Source organism: Natator depressus, chromosome 1, assembly GCF_965152275.1.
Source record: "Natator depressus isolate rNatDep1 chromosome 1, rNatDep2.hap1, whole genome shotgun sequence".
Lineage (NCBI taxonomy): Eukaryota > Metazoa > Chordata > Testudines > Cheloniidae > Natator > Natator depressus.
Window position 1 is genome coordinate 98121282 of NC_134234.1, and position 24238 is coordinate 98145519.

The window sequence follows — 24238 nt, forward strand, 5'->3', positions numbered from 1 at the left end:
CGCAAACCTTCGCATCTGTTTGTTCGGAGAAGAGAGAAGTGCCTTCAAACGGAAGATCCTGGATGGACTGTGGAACCTCTGTTGGCAGACCTGAGGACTGGAGCCAAGAGCATCTACGTATGACCACTGCAGAAGCCATGGATTTAGCAACCATATCTGCCGGGATGCCCGTACCGAACCTGTAGGGAGACCCTAGTCACAGACTTTCCTTCCTTCACCAGCGCGGAAAACTTCTGTCTTGACTTCTGGGGAAGAGAGCCCTTGAACTTCATCACTGATTCTCAAACATTAAAATCACATCTCCCCAGCAACACCTGCTGGTTGGAGATGCAGAGCTGTAGACCCTCTGCATAATAATCTTTTCTGCCAAAAAGGTCTACTCTCTTCGCATCCTTTGCTTTGGGGGTCGCTCCTTGCTGATACTGTCTGTCCCCTGCTATTGGCCACCAAGAGCACCAGGGACCCTGGAGGGAAGAGGAAGTACTCATAGCCTTGAGTGGGAACAATGTACTTCTTTTTGGCCCTTTTTGCCGTGGGAGGTAGGGAGGATGGGGCTTGCCACAGGGCTTTCATTTCCCATAATGGCCTCATTGAGAAGGTGGGCCACCTTTGAGGGGCCCGCAGCAGTCAAGATATTGACCAGGTTGTGGGAGGATTTTTTTGACTACCTCCACTTCCAGCCCCAAATTCAAAACCATTCTTTTCAACAGCTCCTGTTGAGTTGTGAAGTTGTCGTGAGGGGCGATACATGCGCCCCAGACACTGCCAGGGAGGAGGAGGAAGCCTGCACCAGCAGGGGGTCCTCTTCCTCTCCTTCTGCACCAACCAGGTCCCATAGATCTAGGTTTTGAGGCTCGGTACCAGAATCCAGGTCGGGTACTGGCCATAGGGACAGGGGAGCTCTTCTTTCCAAGATTATGGAGTACAGTAGCTGGAAGAGAGCCCTGGCATCAGGGGAAACACCCAGAGGTTCCAAAATGGCCACTGCATCTGCACAGACCAGTGCCCACTGTGCCAAGTACTCGGCAGTACCCCTGTGCCCAGATTCACCAACTGATAGGGCGCCCAGGTGGAAATGGGAAATGGTTCCTCGAGTGGGAACATGAGTCCGTTTCTGAGTCCTATGACAACTTTCCTCCGAAGATCATGGATAATGGTACCCACTGGTGCTTGGGAATGGTGCTGAGGTGGAAGACCTGCATCAAGGCAAGCAGGGACCTAGATGGTACTGAGGAGGCTGGTACCAAATGGGAGCCCAGGGCTGCATGCTCCCATCTACTCCCAGGCACTGATGCTTGTACTGTCAGCAACAGCGGTACCAACAGCGTCAGCAGATTCTTGGCCACAACTGGGGTAGACAGGATTGTGATCCTGCTGGTGCTGCATTGCCCCTCCAGCGCCGAAGGATGGTCCGGGACTGGACTTAACGGAGCCTTCGTACGAGGTGGAGTCGACACTGCCGCCCATGGAGCAGTGGCAGAGGAGCGGCCAGACTCAGGTCGCATTCCACTGTGCTCCCCATGTTTGATTCTCTTCACAGTTGGGGAACATCCCCTCTTGGCCACTTGCATCTTATGCTTTTTCTTCGGCACTGGTGAAGAAGAATGGTGCTGAGACACTCACGGCAGGAGGTGCACTCCACAATAATGTAGAGGTACTGGGTGCTGTGTTGGACTGGCTTGGCTCCAATGAGGGACGGACTGCTGCCTCCATCAGGAGGGACTTCAGCCTGGCTTCTCTTTCCTTCTTTGTATGGGGCCTGAAGTCCTAACAGATCTGGCAGGGGTTCCTAATATGAGTTCTCTCCCAGGCACTTCAGACAACTGGAGTGCAGGTCACTCACAGGCCTGGGTTTGCTGCAGGAGGCACAGGGCTTGAAATCTGGGGACCAAGGCATGCCCCAGCACTGGGGGCAGATGAAACTCTGCTAATAGGGTGAGAAAATGTCAACTAACTATATACAACTAAACTACAACGGTCCAAACTGAGAAAATAAAGAACTGGGATAGAGAAATAAAGGAAAAGGACTAAAGTAAGACCACTGAATAAGGTTTGCCAAAGCAGGAGCTGCTGTTCCAGTGACTGTCATGAGCGGTAGGAAGGAAGTGAGAGGGTTTGGAGCTGGCCAGGCCCCTTATACCAGCACATGAGCACAAGGCACCAGGTGGCACTGGAGCCAGCCTGACGGATACCACTGAGGGAAAAAATCTCTGAGACTGGGCATACAGTGCACGCACACCTAACATGGAATAGACATGAGCGAGCATTTAAAGATCATTTTGTGTCACTGAGAACAAACATCCAGAAAGAGCTGAGACACATTCTACCTGCTGATTAGATATCTTCATTTACATTGATCAAAGCATATCTAATTGTTTTTTCCTAACATACTAGAAATACATATTTTCACGACAGAATGGTAGTATCAGATAGCATTTTGTTGTGAAAAAAATCAATGACATGTATTTTAAATACATAAATTTTCTGCAAACACTCAAAACTAGAATTATTCAAGCTGGCAGTGTGCAACTAATTTGGAAACAAACTTAAATAGCAGCTGTTGGAAGGCTTCAATTACATTAAGGCTGTAAGATACTGATAAGTGAGGGGAATTTCTAACTAGAGGGCATGCCTCCTGTAGTTTATGCAGAACATTCCTGCCTTAATATTACATCATGCTATGACAATTTTACATATGTATTACATAGACAGTCAGAGACCATGGTAACTTATTAATTTTTATGGGCAGCATGGAAAGCTATGAGAACTATTAACACAACGGTTATCTAGCATGGGAAATGCTGAGGGAAAAACAAGCACATTGATTAAGCAGCTAAAATATTTTGCTTTTCATCTGCTACCTCTGAAAGATCCCCATTTTTAACATGAATTCTTGCCATGCTGTCTAGCCATGTCTTCCTGAGTTCAGGTGTGCTGGCATAAGACTTTGCCAAACTGTACTGGAGATCCACAAGCATTTCTGGATCATTCTCGTGCTCCTTCATTTGAGCTGTAGCCATTAAGACTGTACGAATCCGCTTTGTCAAATCCTTTACGTCAGAAGAGAATGTAGTATGCTAAAATAAATTTTAAAAAAGTTTAAGAATTGTGTATTTTTTATTCCTTTCATAATCCAAGCGATAGAATATTAGACTTTAAGGAACTATTTTAAACAAACTCTCTGGAAGCCTTTATGCAGTATGAAAAAGTCAGTACTAACCTTAATAAGTCTGTCATTGTTGGCACAGTTGTTAATTATGGAAAGAGACTGCTGAAATCTAGTTCCTCCAATTCCAACGACATCAGCAATCAGCTGACTTACTGAAATAACAACCTTGACAAGAAAAAAAAATCTAGTAAATGTATGTTTACATCCTGCAAGTATCCCTAAAAGATTTTTAGTTCAGAAGGTAGGTATGTGTTCTTTTTAATTGAAAATTTTTTCTAATATGATGTAACTTAACAGAAAAATGTCAAAAGCTTACAATTAATGACAAATAGACAATTTGAACTTACTGCAAACCTGTCTTCTCATAAAGGAAAGTTACTTACTGTATTGTAACTGCAGTTCTTCGAGATATGTGGTCCCTATCTGTATTCTACTGTGGGTATGCATGTGTTTCATGAGCCAGGAGTTGGAGAATTCTTGCAAGCAGTTTTTGCTGGATGGCACCTAACTCCCTGGTCTCCAAACCGAGGGTATAAGGGGCAGGGTGGACCAACTGTCTTTCCAGTTCCTTCTCTATTTTGAATCCAGATGTGATCCAAAGCAGAGGGGAAGGAGAGTGGCTAGTGGGATACAGATAGAGACCACATGTTTCAAAGAACTCGTTACAATAAGGTAAGCAACTTTTCTTTCTTCAAGTGTTGGTCCTGTGTGTATTCTACTGTTGCTGACTGACAAGCAGTACTCAGAGGAAGAGTGTGCAAAGATGCAGGTGGCACACTGCTTGTAGAACCACTGTCCTAAAGAAAGTGTCAACAGAGGAGTCTTAGATCAAGGCATATCATCTTGTCAATGTGTGGATGGAACTCCACGAAGCTGCCCTGCAAATCTCAAGGAGGGGCACTTCCTGAAGCAATGCTACTGAGTCTGTTTGTGCCCTCATAGAGTGAGTCCTTGCCCATGTGAGGGAGGAAGTTGTTAACTGATAACAGAGTAGGATACAGCCAGAGATCCACACAGAGATTTTATGAGAGGATACAGCTTGTCCTCAAACCCATTCTGCTATGGCAATGAACAGTCCAGGTGACTTTCTGATCAGTTTCATTCTAAGCAGATAAAATGCCAATGCTCGTCACATATTGAGGGAATAAAGTCTTCTCTCCTTGCTATAGGCATAGGGGTTCAGGAAGAACACAGGTTAGTGCATTGACTGGTTTACATGAATTTCTAAACAATCCTGGGAGTGAATTTTGGGTGTAGCCAGAGTGAGACTTTGTCCTCATGGAATACTGTGTTTGGTGGATTGGCCAACAGGGTCCCAAGTTCACCTATCTTTCTGGCCATAGTGATGTCAGTCAGGACGGTGACCTTCACTGATAGGTGAGATATGGAACATGTAGTTAGTGGTTCAAAGGGTGACTTAGGTGGTGCCCGGTGAGTGAACAAGAAGTCTGCTCCTTTAGTCGGGACAAAATATTGCTTTCCTGCCCTCTTGGGGACAGGGGCACAGGTAAGCAGAGTGTGCCATATAGCTTTTGTCCATTCTAGTATGCCTTCATTTACCTGGAGTGTAATCTGACTGGATCCTGTAGGCTGTAGGATATCCAGACGCTTATGTTGAAAATCCTGGACCTCCTTTAAGGAGATTTGGAGCGCTTCTGCTACTCTCGTAACAGGTCTTGAGATTGTCTATGACTGTTTGGGGGAAACAGTGAGGCTGGAGCAACCACTTCATTTAGTGAGGAGGATGATACCCCTGTCAGTACCAGTGGTACCAGCTGATCTCGTTAGTCTTTCTCCTCCTTCCATGGGATCAATGGAAAGTTCTGGTTGACACCTTGGAGAAGAGGGGTGGTAAAATTCCCTGTTGGATTGCACAGATTCCAGGTACCATGCATAAGGGTCCCATGGACCCCAGTAAAGCCAGTATGAGGGGTCAAAAGTCCCTCTCTCTCTCAGCATTGGGTACACCAGTCCCGAGGAGGAGGTCCCTGTTAGTTTGGCCGAGGCTGGTTCAAGGAGGCTCTCAATCTTCTGTCTGGGCTGATCTCTTTAGGTGGAGGTGAAGCTGGTTCCCCCAATACATCCAACTCTCCAGACAATGAAAATGTTGGATCCGGCTCCATCGATGATGCTGTTGGGGAAACCATGACTAGTGGATGGGATAGGAGAGAGACTTCTTCCAGAGTCATTGACTCCCAATGGTGGTAGAATCTCCCTGGTTAGGACTGATCCTGATAACAAGGGAGTCTGTGAGGATGAAAATATCTTCCGAAGTGGTATAACTCATTGGTCCCTTTGGAGGTTGTCTCGTGTCACTCTGTACCATCAGAGTAGGTGTACAGGGCAGTTCCTTACGGGGCTGTGATGGTACTGTCGATGAATGAGTTTCTGACAGTACCAGTTTTTGACAGTACCAGTGGTTCCTGGTCCTTCAGGTCCCAGTGTTTTGTTTGAGTTGGTACCCACAGTCAGTGTCAAAGTTGATACGGAGGCTGATACTGAATGAATCTTTCTTGTATGTGCCTTTTGATCATGCCCAGGAGGCTTAGGAGGGGGCCTAAATCCTTGTGGCCTGGGTCTGAAGGCTCACCAACTTGGGTGGGGCTGGGGAGGAATCTTTCCTCTTAAAAGGTATAGGAAGGGATCTGCTTTTATGTTTGTAAGAGTGCCCTTTACTCTCATGAGAGGTCCCAATGAATGACCTTTCCCTCTGCTTCTGTCTGCTCTGGAGTCTGACACAGTGCTAGTGGGTGTGCTCCTTGATGACCCTGGCTGATATAGAAAAGGGTCTCCCAAGTTTGGGTCTGACTGGGGCCTCATGCACTCTGTAAGGTGCTTCCAAAGCCAAAATTCTTGCATCTGCCATGTTCAGCTGGGGAAAGAGTGGCAGAAAGAGTTTGCACTTAGTGGAAACATGAGTTTCTCTGAAGCAGTGGTTGTTCCAGACTGAAAAGAAGCAGGGGCAAGAGAGAGTTTTTGAAGCCTGGTATCCTGGTCATAATCTAAGTCCTGTGCTGGGAGACCAGGAGTTTCGCTAGGGTAGGGATTTTAAGACTACCTAACCGGGGAACTATAAAAAATAACAATAAAAAACTAAGAACAATATGTAATTTTGAATAATTACAGGAAGCAGAGAAAAGATCAGTTTTGGGCACTGGCGGATTCCAACTCAGGCTATGTGGCAGTAAGAAGAAACTGGAGAGGGCATTGGTGCAGAGCATATGAGTAAGGGGGCAGATGTGGAGCAGCAGACACTGCTTGTAAGAATTCTCTGGACTCAGGTACATGGAGCGCATGCATACCCACAGCAGAATACATATAGTGACCAGCATTCAAAGAGCAACAGTAGAATCCTCTGGTCTGGAAACAGACCCACATAGGCCACAGAAGCAGCAGAACCTCTCAGTGCCTTGGTCCCAACCTACATAAGCCCCAGAACTGTATCACAGTCCCCGTCTGCTGCTTCTCTGCCACCCCACACAGATTCTACAAGCAGCTCTGCTTTGCTGATACCTTTGGGTGTTGGTGGCAGCCCTCCTTCCTTCCATCTTATAACCCAAGTCAGCCTCGAGACAGAGGATTCTACTGTATATAAGTGTGATGTTGTCTGATTAAAATATGACCATGTAGATCATTGTTGCTACCCATGTTATATAACTGCAACAAATCTTGTACAAAGTGTGTCAAGTAAGGTGTCTATGGAAATGTTTTGACTTGCTGAATATGATTATGCTATTTGTATGCATGTATCATTTTTGTATCTAAAGTTATGAATATTAACTATATACCTGTATTTCAAATGTTTGCTCATGTGGTAACATCCACAAGGTAGTTAGCCTGCACACCTTGAAGGGACTATTCAAGTTAAATGGCTCATCGAGAAACACTTAACTCACAATGGACCATAGGAGACGCCTATCTACACTGAATGGACTTTCCTGTGATGGCCTCTACTATGATCAAGCAAAATCATGCATGGACATGTGACTTGCCCATGTGATTCAAAACTCCATCTTGTTACCTGTAATTTTCCACAGTGAGAACAATGGGAAGAAGCTCTAAAAGGCCCTGGAAACATTTCCCTTTTGCCTCTTTCCTGCTCGAACCTCTGGACTATGGACTTACACTAATGGGAGCATTCTAACCAAGAGACTGATGACCTTTCAATGATTTGGAAGCAACCAGAGACTAGACTTAAGCCTGCAGTTTATTCCACCACTGCTACAAACCTGAACCAAGAACTTTGCAATTATTGTATGTATTTGATTCCTTTAGCCAATTTTAACTCTCACCTTTCTTTCTTTCTCTCTTTTTATAAATAAACCTTTAGATTTTAGATACTAAAGGATTGGCAACAGCGTGATTATTGGGTAAGATTTGAGTTATATATTGACCTAGGTATGTGGTTGGTCCTTTGGGATCAGAAGAACCCTTTTGTTTGATGAAATTGGTTTTAAATAACCACTCATTTTTAAGTTTAGTGTCTGGGTGCTGAATCCAGGGCTGGAATGCCTAAGAAGACTGCTTTTCTGACTTCTTGTTAGCCAGTGTGGTAAAACAGAAGTTTACTTTTTTTGATGATTTGGTATATCTTTTTTCCCCAGTTTTGGGGTGTGTCTCCTCTATTTCTCAGCAGTTTGTCCTGAATTTGGTATTCTCAGTTGTGATCCACGGAGGCACGGTTACAACAGTTTGTTGTAAACCCTTTGCAGAGTTTAGTTAACCCAGCAATTTACATACCATGTATAAAACAAAACATTTGCTACCCAGAAATAAAGTATGACATGACATTTTCTAGCAACAACAATTAGACAGCCCAGTGTTTTACTGCTGTTTTACTACAGTAAACAGATTTGCACTACTACCTTTACATCAAATTATTTGGTTGTAAGCTGGAACTTTTCTGCAAGATTTTTGCCTCACAAAGGTGAAAGAAGAATTGTGTGACATGCATACACTATATTCACATGAGATGAACCTGTATGTTAATAACTGCAACAACCCCAGAACTTAGGTCACCCAAGCAGAGAAGCGGGTTCTTTTAATACTGTTTCAAAGCTCTTAGTTTGGAGGACTGACGGGGAAGAGAAGAGAAAAAGAAGGGGAGACCTAGGAAGATGACAGGTTGATTATGCTTTGGGCCTATCAGCCTTCAGATATAAATTAATCAGACTAAGTTATTTTAACATTGTGACACTGCAGCCTATATTCTTCATAGCTGTATGATTATAATGTAATTATGATACATTTTGTACAAGATGGGTCATGTGAGGTGAGGTCACTGGAAAAGTTATGATTTGCTAAATATGATTATCCTATTTGTGTGCATGTATCATTTTTGTAACTGAAGTTATAAATATTGACTATGTATCTGTATTCCAAATGTGCTTACTCTGAGTAACATCCACAGCTAGCCTTTCAGGTACAACAATGAAGAAGCTAGACAGGGCAGAAGGCCCATCAGCAAAGACAATGGACTATCAAAGGGCTCAGCCTTCCTGTAAACATCCCAGTTGGCCTGTAAGTAATGGCCGCTATGACTCAGCAAGGGCACCTGACCAGACCACATGACATTGAACTCCATTTTGGGTACCTGTATTTTTCCACAAACTGGGCTGGGAACTGAATTTGGAACAAAGGGTTCCCGCCATGTGGTAAAGCTATAGAAGGTGGAGTGTGACACCATCTGGGGGCCTCATTCCCCACATAAGAGAACTCCCGGAAACACCTGAAGAACAAAGACTGAACTGGGGAAAGTGTGGTCCCAGGCTAAAGGGATTTCTAGCCTGTGTATGGAAACCTGGTGGACTGCTTGTATCATCAGCAAGGGTGAGAAATTGCTAATTCGTATCCAATCTATCTAGTATTTTAGGCTAAGTTTGAGGTTTTGTTTATTTGCTAGGTAATCTACTTTGATCTGTTTGTATCACTTAAAATCTATCTTTTTGCAGTTAATAAACTTGTTTTTTGCTTTACCTAAACCAGCATGCCTTTGAGTGAAGCGTCTAGAGAAAAAAATCTCAGCTTGTTTAACACAAACTTTTTGCATATTCCTCTCCACATCGAGGGAGGGGCAAACTAAGTAATAAATCCATACTGGTCGGAGTTTTGACCAGGGCAAGATGGTATAGCTCTGGGGACTTAGTCTGGGGAGCTGGGGATTATCTTGGCTGTAGCCTCTCTATTGTTGGTTCATGCAGTGGCTGTAACTGCAGCTGTGTGTGTCCCTGCCTGTGTGAATGCTGGTGGCAGTGTAGGACTGGGAGTAGTCTACAACTAGCTTGTCACAGCAGCACAGTGCGAGAGGGAGCCCAGGTTGGTGAATCAAAGGGCTCGGTGGTACACCAGTTCCAGGTAGCACCCCAGGGTGACAACCCGTCACAAATATGATCTTTTAAAGCTGTTTTAGCAATTAGAAAAAAAACCATAGAGCTGCTTTACCACTAATATCTCTTCTTGCCTGGCCTACATAACTCCTTCCCTTGCGCCCCCCCCCCATAATGGTATAAACAACTCAATATTAGTTCAAAAACAGTTCACTGTATTAATTAGTAATGCACATAATTTATATTTCATAGTTTTTCAACTGCCCTCCCAGACAGATATAGTCAATTGTGGGTCAGTTTTAAAAATATACGATACAACCCAAAGATTTTACACATGAAAAGAGAATACAGCTTATTATACAACGATTTTTAAGCTTAGAAGAGCAATAGATCTTAAAGCCATGAAAGCCAATGATAAGTAAATAATTATACTAACTTGCAGATGTGTCCTTACAAAAGACTTCTTCCCCGTGTAATCAAAGTTATTTCTCATTAAGAAATACAGCAGTTGTGAAGCTTCAGTACGAATTGAGCTCAGTTTGGAATTACAGCATTTCAAAATTTCATAACACAATGCAGCACACATGTCAGCTCTACCTTCATAAAATGCAGAAGGAAACTGAGGAAAGAATGAATCAGAGAAAAATCACGTCAAGGCTAACATCAGTAAATAAACAAATGTTAAGAGAAAACAATTCCAACATCCCGAGGACAGTGCAGCCAAACAATAAATTATAGATTCATAAAGAAAAAAATAATGCTAGTCACACTTCATGACTTTTTGATAGAAGTCAGTGGATAAAAGGAATGCAGAAAAAATAATATATGGATTTTTAGTCAAGTATGATATAGTGTCATAAAATGGTACTTGAAAAAGTATTTCAAATTGATTGGATATTAACAGTTACATAAAATAAAAGTAGCAACCAGAGCCATAACAAAAGATAAACAATAAAACAAATGTACTGCATTCGTTCTAGGGCAAAATGGTGTGTAAGATCAGTTGCGGAATCATGATCTGCAATGCTACAGTTTTTTTCCTTTTAAATCCAATTTCAATTTGAGAAATAAGATATTATATTACTTGTATAACTGGATACAAATCACTGTGGTAACTATAAAAAAAGACAAATAATTAAAGATTAACATTTTTATTTTAGAAAGACTTACCTTAAAAATTAGTGCCCTTAAAGCAGTGAAGACAGTTTTCAGTGCTGTTTCAGACTGGTTTTTTCGAAGGAAGCAGAGGTACACATCAAAAACCTTTTTCATCAGTGGATTATGTCCATGATCCGTCAGTAGCTGGTTCTTAAAATTGATATTGACAATTTAGTGTTTTCTTTAAATATTTATGCTCTATCAAGAATGCATATAAATTGTGCAAAAAAAAAAATCTTAGCTTCAGCTACGTCTCAAGGATGCTATTCAAAAAACTTTCACATATAGTACTACTGAAGCATATTAAAAACTACAAGCAAATCTAAACAGTTAATATTCCAATACCTTTAGTAATCTTAATCTGTAGCCAAAGTGATGGATCCATGACAAAATTATAACATGATAGTACGCATATGTTACTGGGGTCTTAAATACTTAATTAGTAACTCAGATATGAAGAGGGTGGGCGCAAAAACATGACAGAAACCAACCAACCAAAACTAATAACGCCTTTACTGCAGTGTTTCTTTATCAGTCCCATAAAACCCTTAAAGGACAGCTATGTTAAAAGGCGAACTAGACAGTGGGCTTTCTGCAATGGCTTTGGAGAGGGAAAAGGTGGGGGAGGAAGAAAAGGACCCTATGGAGTACCCTGCTTACTCTTGCCCTCAGAGGGTGTAAAAATAAACTAAGAACATGCATCATTTAAACGGATCTGGTTACTAGCAATTTTCTATTTTTGAGTTTAAAACATTTAAGGTCCAGTTCTATAGTCCATCAGGCAAAACTCATGCTGACTTCAGTGGAAGTTACTAGAGACAAATTGCAGGACTGAGTGACAATTGGTTGAGTTCAAAGCATACTGTTAATACTAGCAAATGAGACTTCATTAAACAGTAAAGGTTATTAGCTATTGTATGGCATGATTATGAATTACCTGCCTTGTACAGTTTTAATACAGATGATGTTAGTAGTATAGCTCAATATAAGAACTCTTTTTTTAGTAATTTTCTAGAGAATAATTATTTAAAATGCCAAAAATCAAATAATCTATCAAAACTGTGTTAAGGACAAACCTTAAACGTCATTGTGAATAAAGATAAAGTATCCAGAGTGGTAAGGGAAACTTCAGTGGCAATGTTTGCTTCAAGTAAGGACTGGTGAAGAACATCTGCATCTGAATGGCCATAGCCTGTAGAAATTTCAAATGAAGTGCTGCTTTATATTTATGATACATAATTAAACAAAAATTATTTTAAAACTAATGCTGCTAAATCATGTAGCCAAAAATTATAAAAGATTTTCTGCATTAGAAGAAGTTTAAGAAGAATAAGGACTTTGAAAGATGTTTACATTAAACAGTTGAGTAATATTTTATACATAGATAGTTTTTTTCATACTTTTCCAACCACGAGACAATTATATATGTGTACAATATTTGGTATTCAAATAATTTAATTAAGATAACAGCACAGTGAAGTGTAAAGGTAAAGTCTTAAAATAGTAGCATTAAACATATTTAAAATAATGGATTTAAATAACTGGTAATACTATGTTAATATATTCAAAAACAAAAAGTACATGGATAGATGGAATTAAGGTGGAGAACAAATATCAGTAATTTAGGGTAAAACCAAGAATATTGCAATTATCCCAAACCCAAGAAGTATAAACCCTGAAAATTCAGAGTTAAGGTTAAATGTAAAAGAAATACAAACACGTTGAAGCATCAAAATGCAGAACAGGGCATCCAAATAACCCCTACTGTGCCCTGTTGTGACACCATGCAATAACCATATTTTTATGATTCCGGATATGATTTTGTCACAATAAAATTATGAATAACTGTGGGAAAAAAATAATTTCACGCTATAGTCAGGGTAACCTTGTGGCCCTGCTGCTACACAATAACAATTTGTTAGTTCACTTTGTTCTAGTCCTCTTTGAAATGGGACTAGATTAACACAAACTGTTAATGTGTGGCATCTGGGTCCTTGTAAATGGCAAAATTTCAGGGTTACTGTGACATAACCTTATCCGTATGATAAACACAATTTAATGCTTGTGTCTCAGATTAACTGATTTTTAAAAGGCTCATTAGATTCCAACCTCACCCACTGGTGTCACTGTAGGGAAAATTTATGGTTGTTTGGGTCTCCTACCTGTTTTAACTTTCAGGGGCAGATTCACATGCATGTTCTGGCTGCGTTTAGCCAATATGGAGCAGCACAAAGCAGCCAGAGCATACTGACCTGTTAAACTAGATTTACAGATGCTTTGCATCATGAAAGCAGCAGAAAGCAGAGTATACACTTGTTTGTCCTTCCCACCTTCCCTCAAAATTTATTTGGATTCAGAGAAAGTGCTGTAATTTTAAGAAAGATATATTACATTCTGCAGACATAAAGAAGTTGAATTTCAATTTTATGTGCAAACTCAACTGAACCTCAACTATGGGGGCTACACAGTAACCAGATTTTAAAATATGTCAAAGCTAAACTGGCTGTTGACAGTTACACTGTTTTTTCCATATTGCAATATACCTACGTAAAATCTGATTAAATCCAATGAGGGTAATAATGAGTAACACTGCTGTGACAGGTCAGGGTTTCAATCTGCCCACACATTGTTAGATTGTGAACCACAGAGGTGGTTCACTACTCTGGGTCGGCAACTCCTATCAGGTCTGACAAATTCACTACCCCTAACACAGTTGCTGTCACAGTGTTTATGTATAAAGAATGTTGTGTGAGGTATCAAATGAAAGCTGGTGACACACTGGTCAACATCATTTTGAAATGCATGCATTAATGATATATGAGAAATTATGGACATTGATTGGTTAAAGACTTTTAAGCATAGTATCAAACACAAGGAGAAACAGGTTTTCTTCTAGACAGGAGGTAAGGTAATTATGTCATCACCTCTAATGTAAATCAAGCATTGTAAAAGCCAAAATACAATGGGAGCTGTATTTGCATGTAAGTGAACAGGAAAAGCCAGGTTGACTGAGGGATGTGAAATCAGTATGGGAGGACACCAGAGACTAAAACCACAGGGGGTAGTCTTGTCTCAGGGCGCAAAACCATGAGTTTTGGGAAAATATAAAGAGAAGCAAAAAGACAATTTATTATCATTTCACTGAGGAACACTGGGGGGGGGGGGAGGGAAGTGATTCATGACTGTTATTGATCCTGGTTTTGACTGAAAACCAGTAAGGTGGGTGAAGTCATATCTTTTATTAGATCAACTTCTGCTGGAGAGAGAGACAAGAACCTGAAGAAGAGCACTGCGTAAGCTCAAAAACGCCATTCTCACCAACAGAAGATGGTCCAATAAAAGATATTACCTCACCCACCTTGTCTCTCTAATATCCTGGGATCAACACATGCACAAAAACAATGCATACTATTTTTACAGTAAAACAATGTAATATCATACAATTTTTTCTTCTGTCTTAGGAGGAATACATCATAACGGACCTCCCTCCAGTGGGTCTCATAAGGTTTAAGAGAGCTCTTTTTTTGTTCCTCCTTATCAGTAACATGGGAGGGAAATGCCATTAGGTTCTGATCCAACATGGCACTTAAGCACATGCTTGTAGTTAAATATGTTTCTACATACTTTGCTGAATTGTGGCCATACTCCTAAAAATCCTGGGTACTAATCCTACTAACAAAACATAGTGGGGGTTCATTGTATGTGCACCGCCTAAATTTATAGAGAGTATTTTCATATCATCCCTTTAAATTTAGGCTTTTGCAAGTAATATCCTTGGCATGGGTTTTTTTTGTTTTAAAGAAAAATTGATAAACTCTATAATCTGGAATTACTGGCTACATACACTGGAGTGCCTTTCCCACACATCTTCAATCTTGTAATTTAGTCCATGCATATCTCATTCACTGCAAACAGGACAAAACTGTACATTCATTATGCAGCTGAGCTAGCCACACATGCACAGACTCAGTGCTCCACTTTTTTTTTTTAAATGTAAGATATTCAAAATGGATTAGTTTTAAATACTTCAGTTCTAAAAGGAAATAGTTTCCCTTTGGAGAGAGATAATAGATTCGTCTTTATGTTGCCACTTCCTCTGAAACACAAATAAATAAAAACCTGTTACTTACCTTACAGTAACTGGTGCTCTTTGTGATGTGTTGTCTGTATCCCCAGCATTGTAATCTTTTGACCAGCAGTGCCCACTGGCTCATGCCTGTGCCCTACCTGCCTTTGTCTCTCCAATTGTGAGGGCATAAAAGAGGCAGAGTGGGGCCAACTACCTCAATTCCTTTGCAATTGGTATCTGTGTCATTATGGACTCCAATTTGGGACTTCCACAGTTGGGAAGGAGGGCAGGTCGTGCAATACATGTAGAGAACACATCTTCAACAGCACCCCAGTTACTATATGATAAGTAATCATTTTTATTTCTTCTAATGATTGCCTATATACATTCTACTCTTGGTGACTCCCAGTTACCTCATGCCAGGAGATGGATATTGGAGTCTTAGTGAAACAGTGATTGAAAAAAATGCTTTACCAAAGCAAGCACCAGCTCTAGAAGCCTCCACTATAGCATAGCATTTTGTGAAAATATGAATTGAACCCCAGATGGCAGTTCTACAAATTTCAGAAATAGGTCTATTTCTATAAGAAGCCACAGATGTAGCCTGAGCTGTAGTAGAATGAGCTTTTATCTGAATGGGGAATCCAGTTTAGCTATTTGATAGCAATCTGATACATACTGTAATCCATTCGGATACTCTGTGGGAAGAAAATGCTTTCCCTTTTTTTTTTTGGCATAAGCAATAAGCATTCTCAAGGAGACTCTAAATGATTTAGTTCTGTCTAAATAAAAAGACAATGGCTCTTCAAACACCTAAAGTGTGTAGTTTTCTTGTAGAATTATTGGTATGGGGTCTGGGAAAGAAAACAGGTAAATGAATGGTTTGACTAATATGAAAATCAGAAACTACTTTCGGGAGAAATCTAGATGAGGTCTTCTAAGGGATCTCTATGAAATATGGTGGATCAGGCATTAAGACTTGAATTTCTCCCATCCTAGGAGCAGAAGTAATGGCAATATACATGAACATGTGACTAATGCTTCACATGGAGGGCCCATCAGAGCTGCTAATACCACATTAAGGTCCCATGACAGAGAGATCTCTGTCCTAATTGGAAGGAAAAACATGTACTTAACCCTTTAAAAATCTAGAAACTCTAGGGTCTGAAAATACTGGGTGATAGATGTAACTTCTTGGTGAACTTTTATAAAACTAATGAAAGTTCAATTGATTTTGGTGAAAGCATGTAATGCAAAAATGAAAGGATGTTAAAAAGGATGAGACATGGTGTTGCTGTATCCAAGAGGCAAATCTTTTTCATTTGGCATTATATGTAGATATCGTAGAGTCCTTTCCACTATTAAAATATTTTGGACGTCCCCGAAGCAAGACTTTTCTTCATCAATTAAACAGCAAGCATCCAAGCAAGGTGCAGAGATTCTAGTTCTGGGTAAAGCATGTTCTCTTTTACTTGAGTGATAAGATAAGTTAAAGGAGGCAATGATATTGGAATCCAAACCAATAGTTTCTGCAGGTCTTTGAACCAAAAGTCTGAGCCATGCTGGTGCAATTACAATCAACGACGTTGCATCCTGCTTGAGTTTTCTGAATCCGTACATAAAGCTGTGGGACCATGATATTAAGAAGGCATCCGACAGAGACCTGAGACTCTGATCTCCTCCCGAAAACAAGATGCTACATTTCCTTTCTGCTTCAGCATCTCCCACAATTCTAGGCTATTTCCCTCCTGTCTGAAGTTTCTGGATGTGGTTCAAACTGAAGTATAGCCTGTGCCAGCCATGCCCCATTCTCCTGTTTGCCAGATGATTCATTCCAAAGCTGTGAAAAACTCTTGGAAAATGATTAGTAACAATAATTTTAGAGATAACTAATTAACTATGTACAATAGGCCACGGCCTACATGATAACTATCCAAATAAAATGCTGATCCTTGCCTGTGAAACATCCAAGGTGGGCAGAACTGTGGGAGACGCTGCTAGCAGAAAGAGATTATCAGGTAAGAAATTTCCATTCTGCAGCCCAGCATCTCCCACAATTCTGGTATGTATGGGAAGTAGGAAGCCATGAATAGGAGAAGGAAGAGATAGAAAAGTGAACAAAAGAAACAGGGGGGACACCCCTCTCTCACTACCCTTTTTTGAACTGCTCAAATGGCCAGGTTATGTCCAGACCACTGCCTGCAGTACCTGCCTGCCAAAGGAGGCCTCTGCAGAGAAAGGAAGTCCAGCTTATAGTGTCTCATAGAGGCATTAGTTAATGAAAATGTGGCTACTCTGTAGTTCTGTGCACAGGAAGCACTCACCCTTTTAGCCCGTGAGGTTGCCATGGATCTTGTAGAATGCCCCTTGATTGCTTCTGGAACAATTGTGCCAGATAGCTTGTACACCTCAGCAATGCATAGTCTGATTAATCTAGTAAGGAACAGCTTGGATACGCTAAAGCCTTTGGCAACTCAGGATGAAAGGAAATGAACAGGAAGCCAAATCTTGTGAATTCTGCATGCTTGACATAGGTCTTGAGTGCTCTTCTGACTTCTAGTGTGTCACTGCTTCTTGGTCAGGTGCTGTGGCCATAGGTGGAATGAAGGAAGTCATAGTCTCAAAGAGATGGGTGGCTATGGCTTTCAGATACCAGTGGTAGGTTCCACTTAGGGAAAGTTGGTCTGACTGCTGGTCTGGTCAGTCTGATTGCTCTGAGAAATCTGGATACCTGATGGTTCTGCCAAGGAATCGCAAGATCCTGTAAGTACCACACTACTTAGGGCTGATATCTGGCTTGCTATGGTGCTGGGCTGAAGGCCCTTATTCGCACCTTCTGGAAGGAAGTCTGGGGGGGGGGGGCAGAATTCCCAGAATCTGCACTGTGCTCTTGGAACCATGAACTGAACTTGGTCCATATGGAGTACATTTTTTAGTGTGGAAATTCTCTTAGATGACAGCAAAGTCCCGATCACTTTGGAAAATAGGCCGAGTGAGGCTAACTCTAACAATAGCCAGGCTGTCAGTTGAAGATGATGTAGCTCTGGGTGGAGGAACAGGTCTTGGAACAAAGATGTCTGGTCTCTTCAGAAGCTGCAACAATTATTCTAGCTTCAATTCTATCAGAACAGGTCAACATCAAGGAGCCCAAACATTTGTGAGATCAGAGTGAAGACTTTCTGCTTTAGTCGACTTTGCATCTTCTGAGCCAGTTTGTCTTTATGTTCAGCTCTCCTTTTGTGTGTATCACCTTTTGGAAAGGGAGAGTCTTGTCTGCCCATTCTATTGTCTCCATCGCTTCTGCACATAGAGCTACACTCCTTGTTCCCCCTTGGTTGTTTATGTATGCAACCATGGCTGCTTGGTTGGATCAAGACATGATTGCCCTCAAGGAAGACCTGGCATTCAGTGGAGGTAGTTTGACAGCTGTGAGCTCCAAAGGCTTCATGCTGTGGTTCCTTTCCCTGGAGCTTCAGATATCCCACATTGTTCTGGATCCCAGAAGTGATCCTTATCCTTTCAAACTCGTGTCTGTTGTGAGAACCTGCTGGCCTGGAAAGAATATGGAAAGACCCCTGTGGACATTCTCTAGGACTGTCCATCATCTTAGGGGATCCAGCACCTGGTTGGGAACAAGTACCTGGTCTTGTATTCGCTCCAGGGAATGGTCCCATATTTTCAGAAGGCTTGGAGATGCCTGATAGAAGACCTTACCCATGGGGAGACTCACGTAGGCCCAATGGCTAGAGACACTGAGCCATGGCTGGTCTCATGCATTTGTCCAGCATGGATATCAAATCCTGGTTCTTGTGGAATCCGTCTAGTGATGGGTAGATCTCGATCACCAAAGTGTCTATTCCCAATCCCAGGTGAATTATGTTTGTTTACAGAACCAGAGAGCTTTGCCTGGTGTTATTGCAAAGCCATGCCCTCAAAAGTGATCCAAAGTCTGGGTTGTGGCACTGTATGTTGTGGCTTGTGAGCTATGCTTTGCTGTGACTATAGTCAACTAGTTAAGGCTCTGGTAAAGAAGGTTGATAAGAAGGAAGAGTCTTTGTCATACTAAAGATTTTATTGCTTTGTAGTAAAATTCATCTAGGTCTCCTTGGAAGCTTTTGCTCCAAATGTTTTCTCCCTGCCAGGTTAACAGTCCCTTCTTGGATACCATTGGGTGTTGCCAGCACCCACTAGATTGCTTTGCTGGCTTTGACAGAGAGCAGAGGACTTTCTGAAGTCTCAGCTACTAATTTTCCTAAAGTTCCCCCCAATAACTTCTCAACTGTAAGTTTGGATACACAAGATATCTATTTACGATGACTGAAAACTATTCATGGATGTAACATGACATCCTTGTAGTCATCAAGTTGGAATCCATTGCTCGTCACATATTACAACAAGAGGTTTGACCAAGACAGGACCCAAGATGTCTCACTCCGAACAAGAATCACATCGCCAGAAGATGAACCACTAGTTTACCACAAAGTAGGCTTTTTACTAAATATATGAAAAACTTTTGGTCTGAACAGCTGCAAGCTGAGGCTTTGAAATTGCGGTGTCATCACTCTTATGTTCTATGTGGTCTTGGAAGGAAGTCCCCTTCTGAAGTTGTGACTATGCCTTTCACTGGTGGAGCTCCTGCTGTACCAACCTTAGGCTCCCAAAATTTATGACATTTCTTTATATGAACATTTTAGTTTAGCATTTGGTTTATTTAGGTATCCTCATTTTGATCGTATGATGTCCTCAAAGGAGGCATCAACAGGAAAACATGTATCATAATAATGCTTGAAAGGAAAGGTATTTTTATTAATATTAAGAAGTTCCTTGAGGGCCACTGACTGGCATCCTCTCCTAGAAAATTTCTATAGGTTTTTTTTTTAATAAAAAAAAACACAAAAAACCAACATGTGGTAGTTTTTCCTCTGGCTATTTACAGCAGAGAGGTAGTACACTATTCATCCTGGTCTGGGAACCATACATCAGAGGAAGAGTACTGGTACACATACCTCGATTGTGAAAACAGCTTGTTAGCTGTTCCTTGGAGCCTGAAATGCTGCTTCTGCTTGCTCCCCGAGACTGGCTAGTAAGTAAGTACTGGAGGAGGAACCGAGCACCACAATTGGAGCTTTCTGAACATGGGAATGGACTTCGCACTTACCCTTTGGTGCAGCTTCATGGGGAGTGGAATCTTCCAATGCCTCTGTTCTGCCTGAAATGCTCAAGGCTTTAATGTAGAGCCAGCCTGTAGAGCAGGGGAGGGGTGGAGAGAGAGAACCTTTTCCAGTCTTTCAGAGTCTGAGCCCCTTTTCCTAGGAGAGCAAGGGTTTATGGCTGATGATTACTATTATTATTTGGCGTATGCAATCCAGTAAAGCCAAACCACAGCGTTCTTATCAAGGATGTTCAAGACAGGAAGACCTCCAGAAAGCTGAGTCATTTTGCAGTCCTCAACAACATGTGTCATGGTATATGGCTGCCCACACTGACATAGTGGACTGTTTCTAAATCACCAGTGAAATTCCACTGCAGCACAAATTTAATATCCAGCACAAAACTGGTTCAGAAGGCTCCGCGGCCTTTGCGGTAAATGAAACCTGGGTTGATGTTGACTGGAGTCCGAAGCAAGGTAATTATTTGTCACATTCTCCGAGAACCATGAAGTTCGCCACGTGTCCTCTACCATATATCCCTCACCCGATAAACTTATTCACAACAGGCAATGACCATGTGGTGGATTAAACAAGTCTTTAATTAATGGGAGATGTGGCATATTACACAATTTTATCACAAGCTTTGCTATGCTTTCCTCTCTATGAACACTGGGGGAAGCAATATTGCGGAGAACCAGTAACCATGGTAGAGGAGTATATAAAAGTGTATGGCTGATGATCAGAAGGCACAATTTCCATTCTGCTGCTTCCTGAAGTCTGAGCCCCTTTTCCTGGCAGAGCTAGGCATCCTTGGGCTGATAGTCGAACAGGCACAATTTCCATTAGACTGCAGCCTGAGGCAGGGCTGCACAGCAAGGAGGAACAGGCTTCTCTGCATGCCCACACATGCTGCAGGACATGGGAGGGGTGGCGAGCATAGTATAGAACATTGTGATGGAGCCTCCGTGTATGAGATAAACTCCAGCAAATACTCCCTCAGAGGGAGAAGGCAAAGGAGAAGGGGTTTAACTCCTAATTTTCACCCCACTTGTTTATTAACAATAGTAATCACTGCCTTCTGAAGGACACACTTGCTTTTGTCATTTTAGGAACTGGAGACTCTGGGTTTTGCACGACTTACCCCAGAGTATCATGAGAATCACCTGATTCATGGTGTGAGGAAGGGAAGCTGTGTAGCAGTCCTGCTTCTCTCCCCAGATCCTAAAACCCGCTGTAGGACTTTTTGGGGGACCAGCAGCCCAGAAAGTATCTTATCTTTATGATTTTTTGTTGCCCCAGGACTTACCTCCTAGGTCAGCTGGATGAAATCCTCTTTGTCCTCAGAGCCTCTCCCTGTTCTACTCGGTCTCTCCTGGTCAGGTTTTTCTGTGGTGAAGTCGCAGCTACTTGGGAGGGGTTGGGGCCCCAACATGCTTAGCCAACTCAGCGCTCCGGGCCCCGGCAGAGATAAGGTAGGCTGGCTGGGTACAGGCAATGCATTTTTTATGTTTTTCCAAACCTGAGAAAAGTGCCTCATATACAAAGCACCTTTTGGATGTTGCTGGTGCTTGTATGGCTCTTCTGCCACGTCTGAAAGGTGGAAGGGGACACTGCAGCAGAGGCTTCAGGCGGCTGGGACCACTACGCCGCTCAGATCCGGGACCAGGAAGAGGTGAGAAGGCTTGATAAATATAAACACTTTAACTGCTTGAAAAGAGGCTAAAAGTAAAAAAATCCAAAAGAAAAGGATAGGTGTGAAACAAACCGCCACTTTGCTGCTGTGAAGGCAGAAGATCTGGCCGCAAGCAGAAGAAGGGGGTGTCGCTAGCACAAGCTATGCTGCAACTCTGAACAGCTCCGGAAACTGAGGATGGGAAGGGAATAGCCCATAGGCATATGAATTGTACAACATGCTGGGCTGCAGAAAGGACATACTGAGGAATCATCACCAATGTGCCTATATGATGGCTTTTTAGCTTGAAAATGGACTTCAGACAGCCTTACATACAGTGAAGATGAAGTCTGGCATGAGGACTGATGAATATACATGATGGCATGTGTCCCAGAACTCAAACATTATCTTCCTGATATCTGAGGATTGTTCAGTAATTAATTATGATGTGTCATTGTCTCCAATCTGGACTCATGTAAATAAGCTGATGCTGTGTGGAGTCCGGCAGAGCATCTATATATTCCATCTTTGATAATGGGATCAGTTGAGATTTTTCCTGGTTTTATTCTAAGCCTAGATTGGTGAGTAGCTGGAGAGTATAATGAATGTTCTCTCAGACTTGATGAGAGGAATCGTGAATCAGCCAATTATCATGGTAAGAATAAACTCAAATATTTTGCTTTCTTAGAAATGCTGCAACAACCCCTAGTTATTCTGTAAATATTCTTGGGGCTGTTGACCATCCAAATGAATTCTATACTGAAAATGTTGAGATCCCACTATAAAACTCAAGTATTTCCTGTGGGGGCTGGGGGTGAATAGAAATACATATCCTGCAGGTTGAGAGCTGTGAACCAATCTTGTGCATCTAGGGAAGAAATTATTCAGACTGCAGTTACTGTGCTGAATTTTAATCTTCCAATGAATGTATTGAGTCTTCTGAAATTCAGAATAGCCCTCCAATCTTTTTTTCTTTTTTGGGAATTAGAAAGAAATGAGGACAAAAGCCCTTTCTCCTGAACTGGGTAGGAACCTCTTCTATGTGTCTGAAAGACAACAGAGAATGAATTTGTTATGGAATCTTCTTGTGAAAGGGGTCGGGGATGGTGGGTTGTGGGTAGGGATAGTCTGGAACTAAACAGAGTAATCAGTCAAGATAATTTCAACGACCGATTGGGTCTACTGAAATATTGTTTCAGGCTTCCCAAGAATAAAGGTACTCCAAAAGGGGTAAGGGAAGGAAAAATACTCATAACGGTTGGTTCGGAGCTCTTGACATGACCATCAGACTTGCTGCCTGTTGGCTGGCAACAGTTACGAATAAGTAGACAGAGGAAACACTGTTTCTTCTTAGCAGGGTCAGAAGACTTGCGTTAGGCATACTGAAAGGGTTCAGACAGCTGCCTTCAGTGAGACTGTATGTGTTGTTTTTTTTCCATCTGAGAAGGCAGACTCCCAACAATCTTAAAGTTTGTATTAGAGTCTTATAGGGTATGTGACATGTCATTGTTTTAAAGCTCAATAGCTCTGACTCCTTCAGGGGTAAATCCTCATAGTGTTCTGAATTTCATGCAGGACACCGGCAGATTGTAGCCAAGACACTCACCTCATTGTTACATCACTAGACACACTGCTGTGTCTGCTGTGTATTGCAGCTTGTAATGTGGTTCTGAAAACTAACTGTCCCCCATTAATCAGAGATTGCAGTTATTTTCTGGACTCCTGTGGTACCATATCAAGGAACTCAGAGACCCTATTCCAGCAGAAGTCATCATATTTTGCAAGAAGAGCTTGATAATTTGAAATTCTCATTTGAAGACTAGCTGAGGAATAGCTCTTCCTTCCTAGTAAGTCCAGCTGCTTAAACTCCTTTTCCTTTGGTGTAAACATACGGTTTAGTTGTTTAGTATGTTCATGAGCTGCTGTGATTACAAGAGAACCTGGTGCAGGATCCACAGAGAAGTAGTCAAACCCTGATAATGGGGCCTGGTATCTCTTCTCTTTCTTTTATGGTATAGTGGCCAGTGTTTGCCATGAGCTGAGCTGGTTCCAGGAGTGTGTAGTTAATTGGCACTGCCAGTCTTTCTGATAGCAGTGTGTAATACGTCTAGAAGCTTGAGAGAGTTTCACTTATCACTTCCACCTGGATCTCTAGAGTCTCTACTAACTCTTCAGAGGCTCCTGAGATGTCTTGTAGTTATCTGGTGGTGATGATGAAGACAGTCAGACAGACAAAGATGATGACAATACAGCAGGAGTGATGAGACTGTCTTTCCTCAGAAGTGTGGATTTGCTGTTCACTGAGAAACTTAAGGCTGGTGTTATGCATGAGATGTAGACGACTTAGCTGGAGAAGGTGATTTCTTCTAGAATGTGTAAACGTAAACTGAAGACAGCATGAAGCCCAATATGGCCATGAATATGGACCAGATGCAAACTGTGTAGGAGACCAAGAAGGTGATACCAGAATGAGTGTGTATCTCTGTGTTCCCTATGCTTACGATAACGAGCTTGAGCCCTAGTGTCTCTATCAGATGAAAAGTAGGCTGGAGAACGTGATGGGGAACCCTCTCTAATCCCATTTGAGGAAGATGAGGAAAAAGTAGTCCTCTCACATAAGGGAAGCTGACTTGATAGGAATCCACATGTTGGTATACCATTAAAAGCAACTAAATAGAGGCCTTAAAATTGAGA

At 41.9% G+C, this 24238-nt stretch overlaps 1 protein-coding gene across 14 annotated transcripts in view; it reads right to left on the bottom strand.

The window, feature by feature from the left end:
* Window positions 1–24238, bottom strand: part of DOCK9 (dedicator of cytokinesis 9) — a 328156-nt gene that overhangs the window by 44793 nt on the left and 259125 nt on the right. For all 14 annotated transcript variants that reach the window (XM_074962965.1, XM_074962958.1, XM_074962984.1 and 11 more), the window contains 5 exons: window positions 11730–11845; window positions 10666–10803; window positions 9932–10114; window positions 3221–3334; window positions 2862–3077 (listed from right to left, as the gene is read on the bottom strand). In XM_074962965.1, coding sequence (XP_074819066.1) covers window positions 2862–3077; window positions 3221–3334; window positions 9932–10114; window positions 10666–10803; window positions 11730–11845 — 767 coding nt within the window. The remainder of the gene's footprint in view (window positions 1–2861; window positions 3078–3220; window positions 3335–9931; window positions 10115–10665; window positions 10804–11729; window positions 11846–24238) is intronic.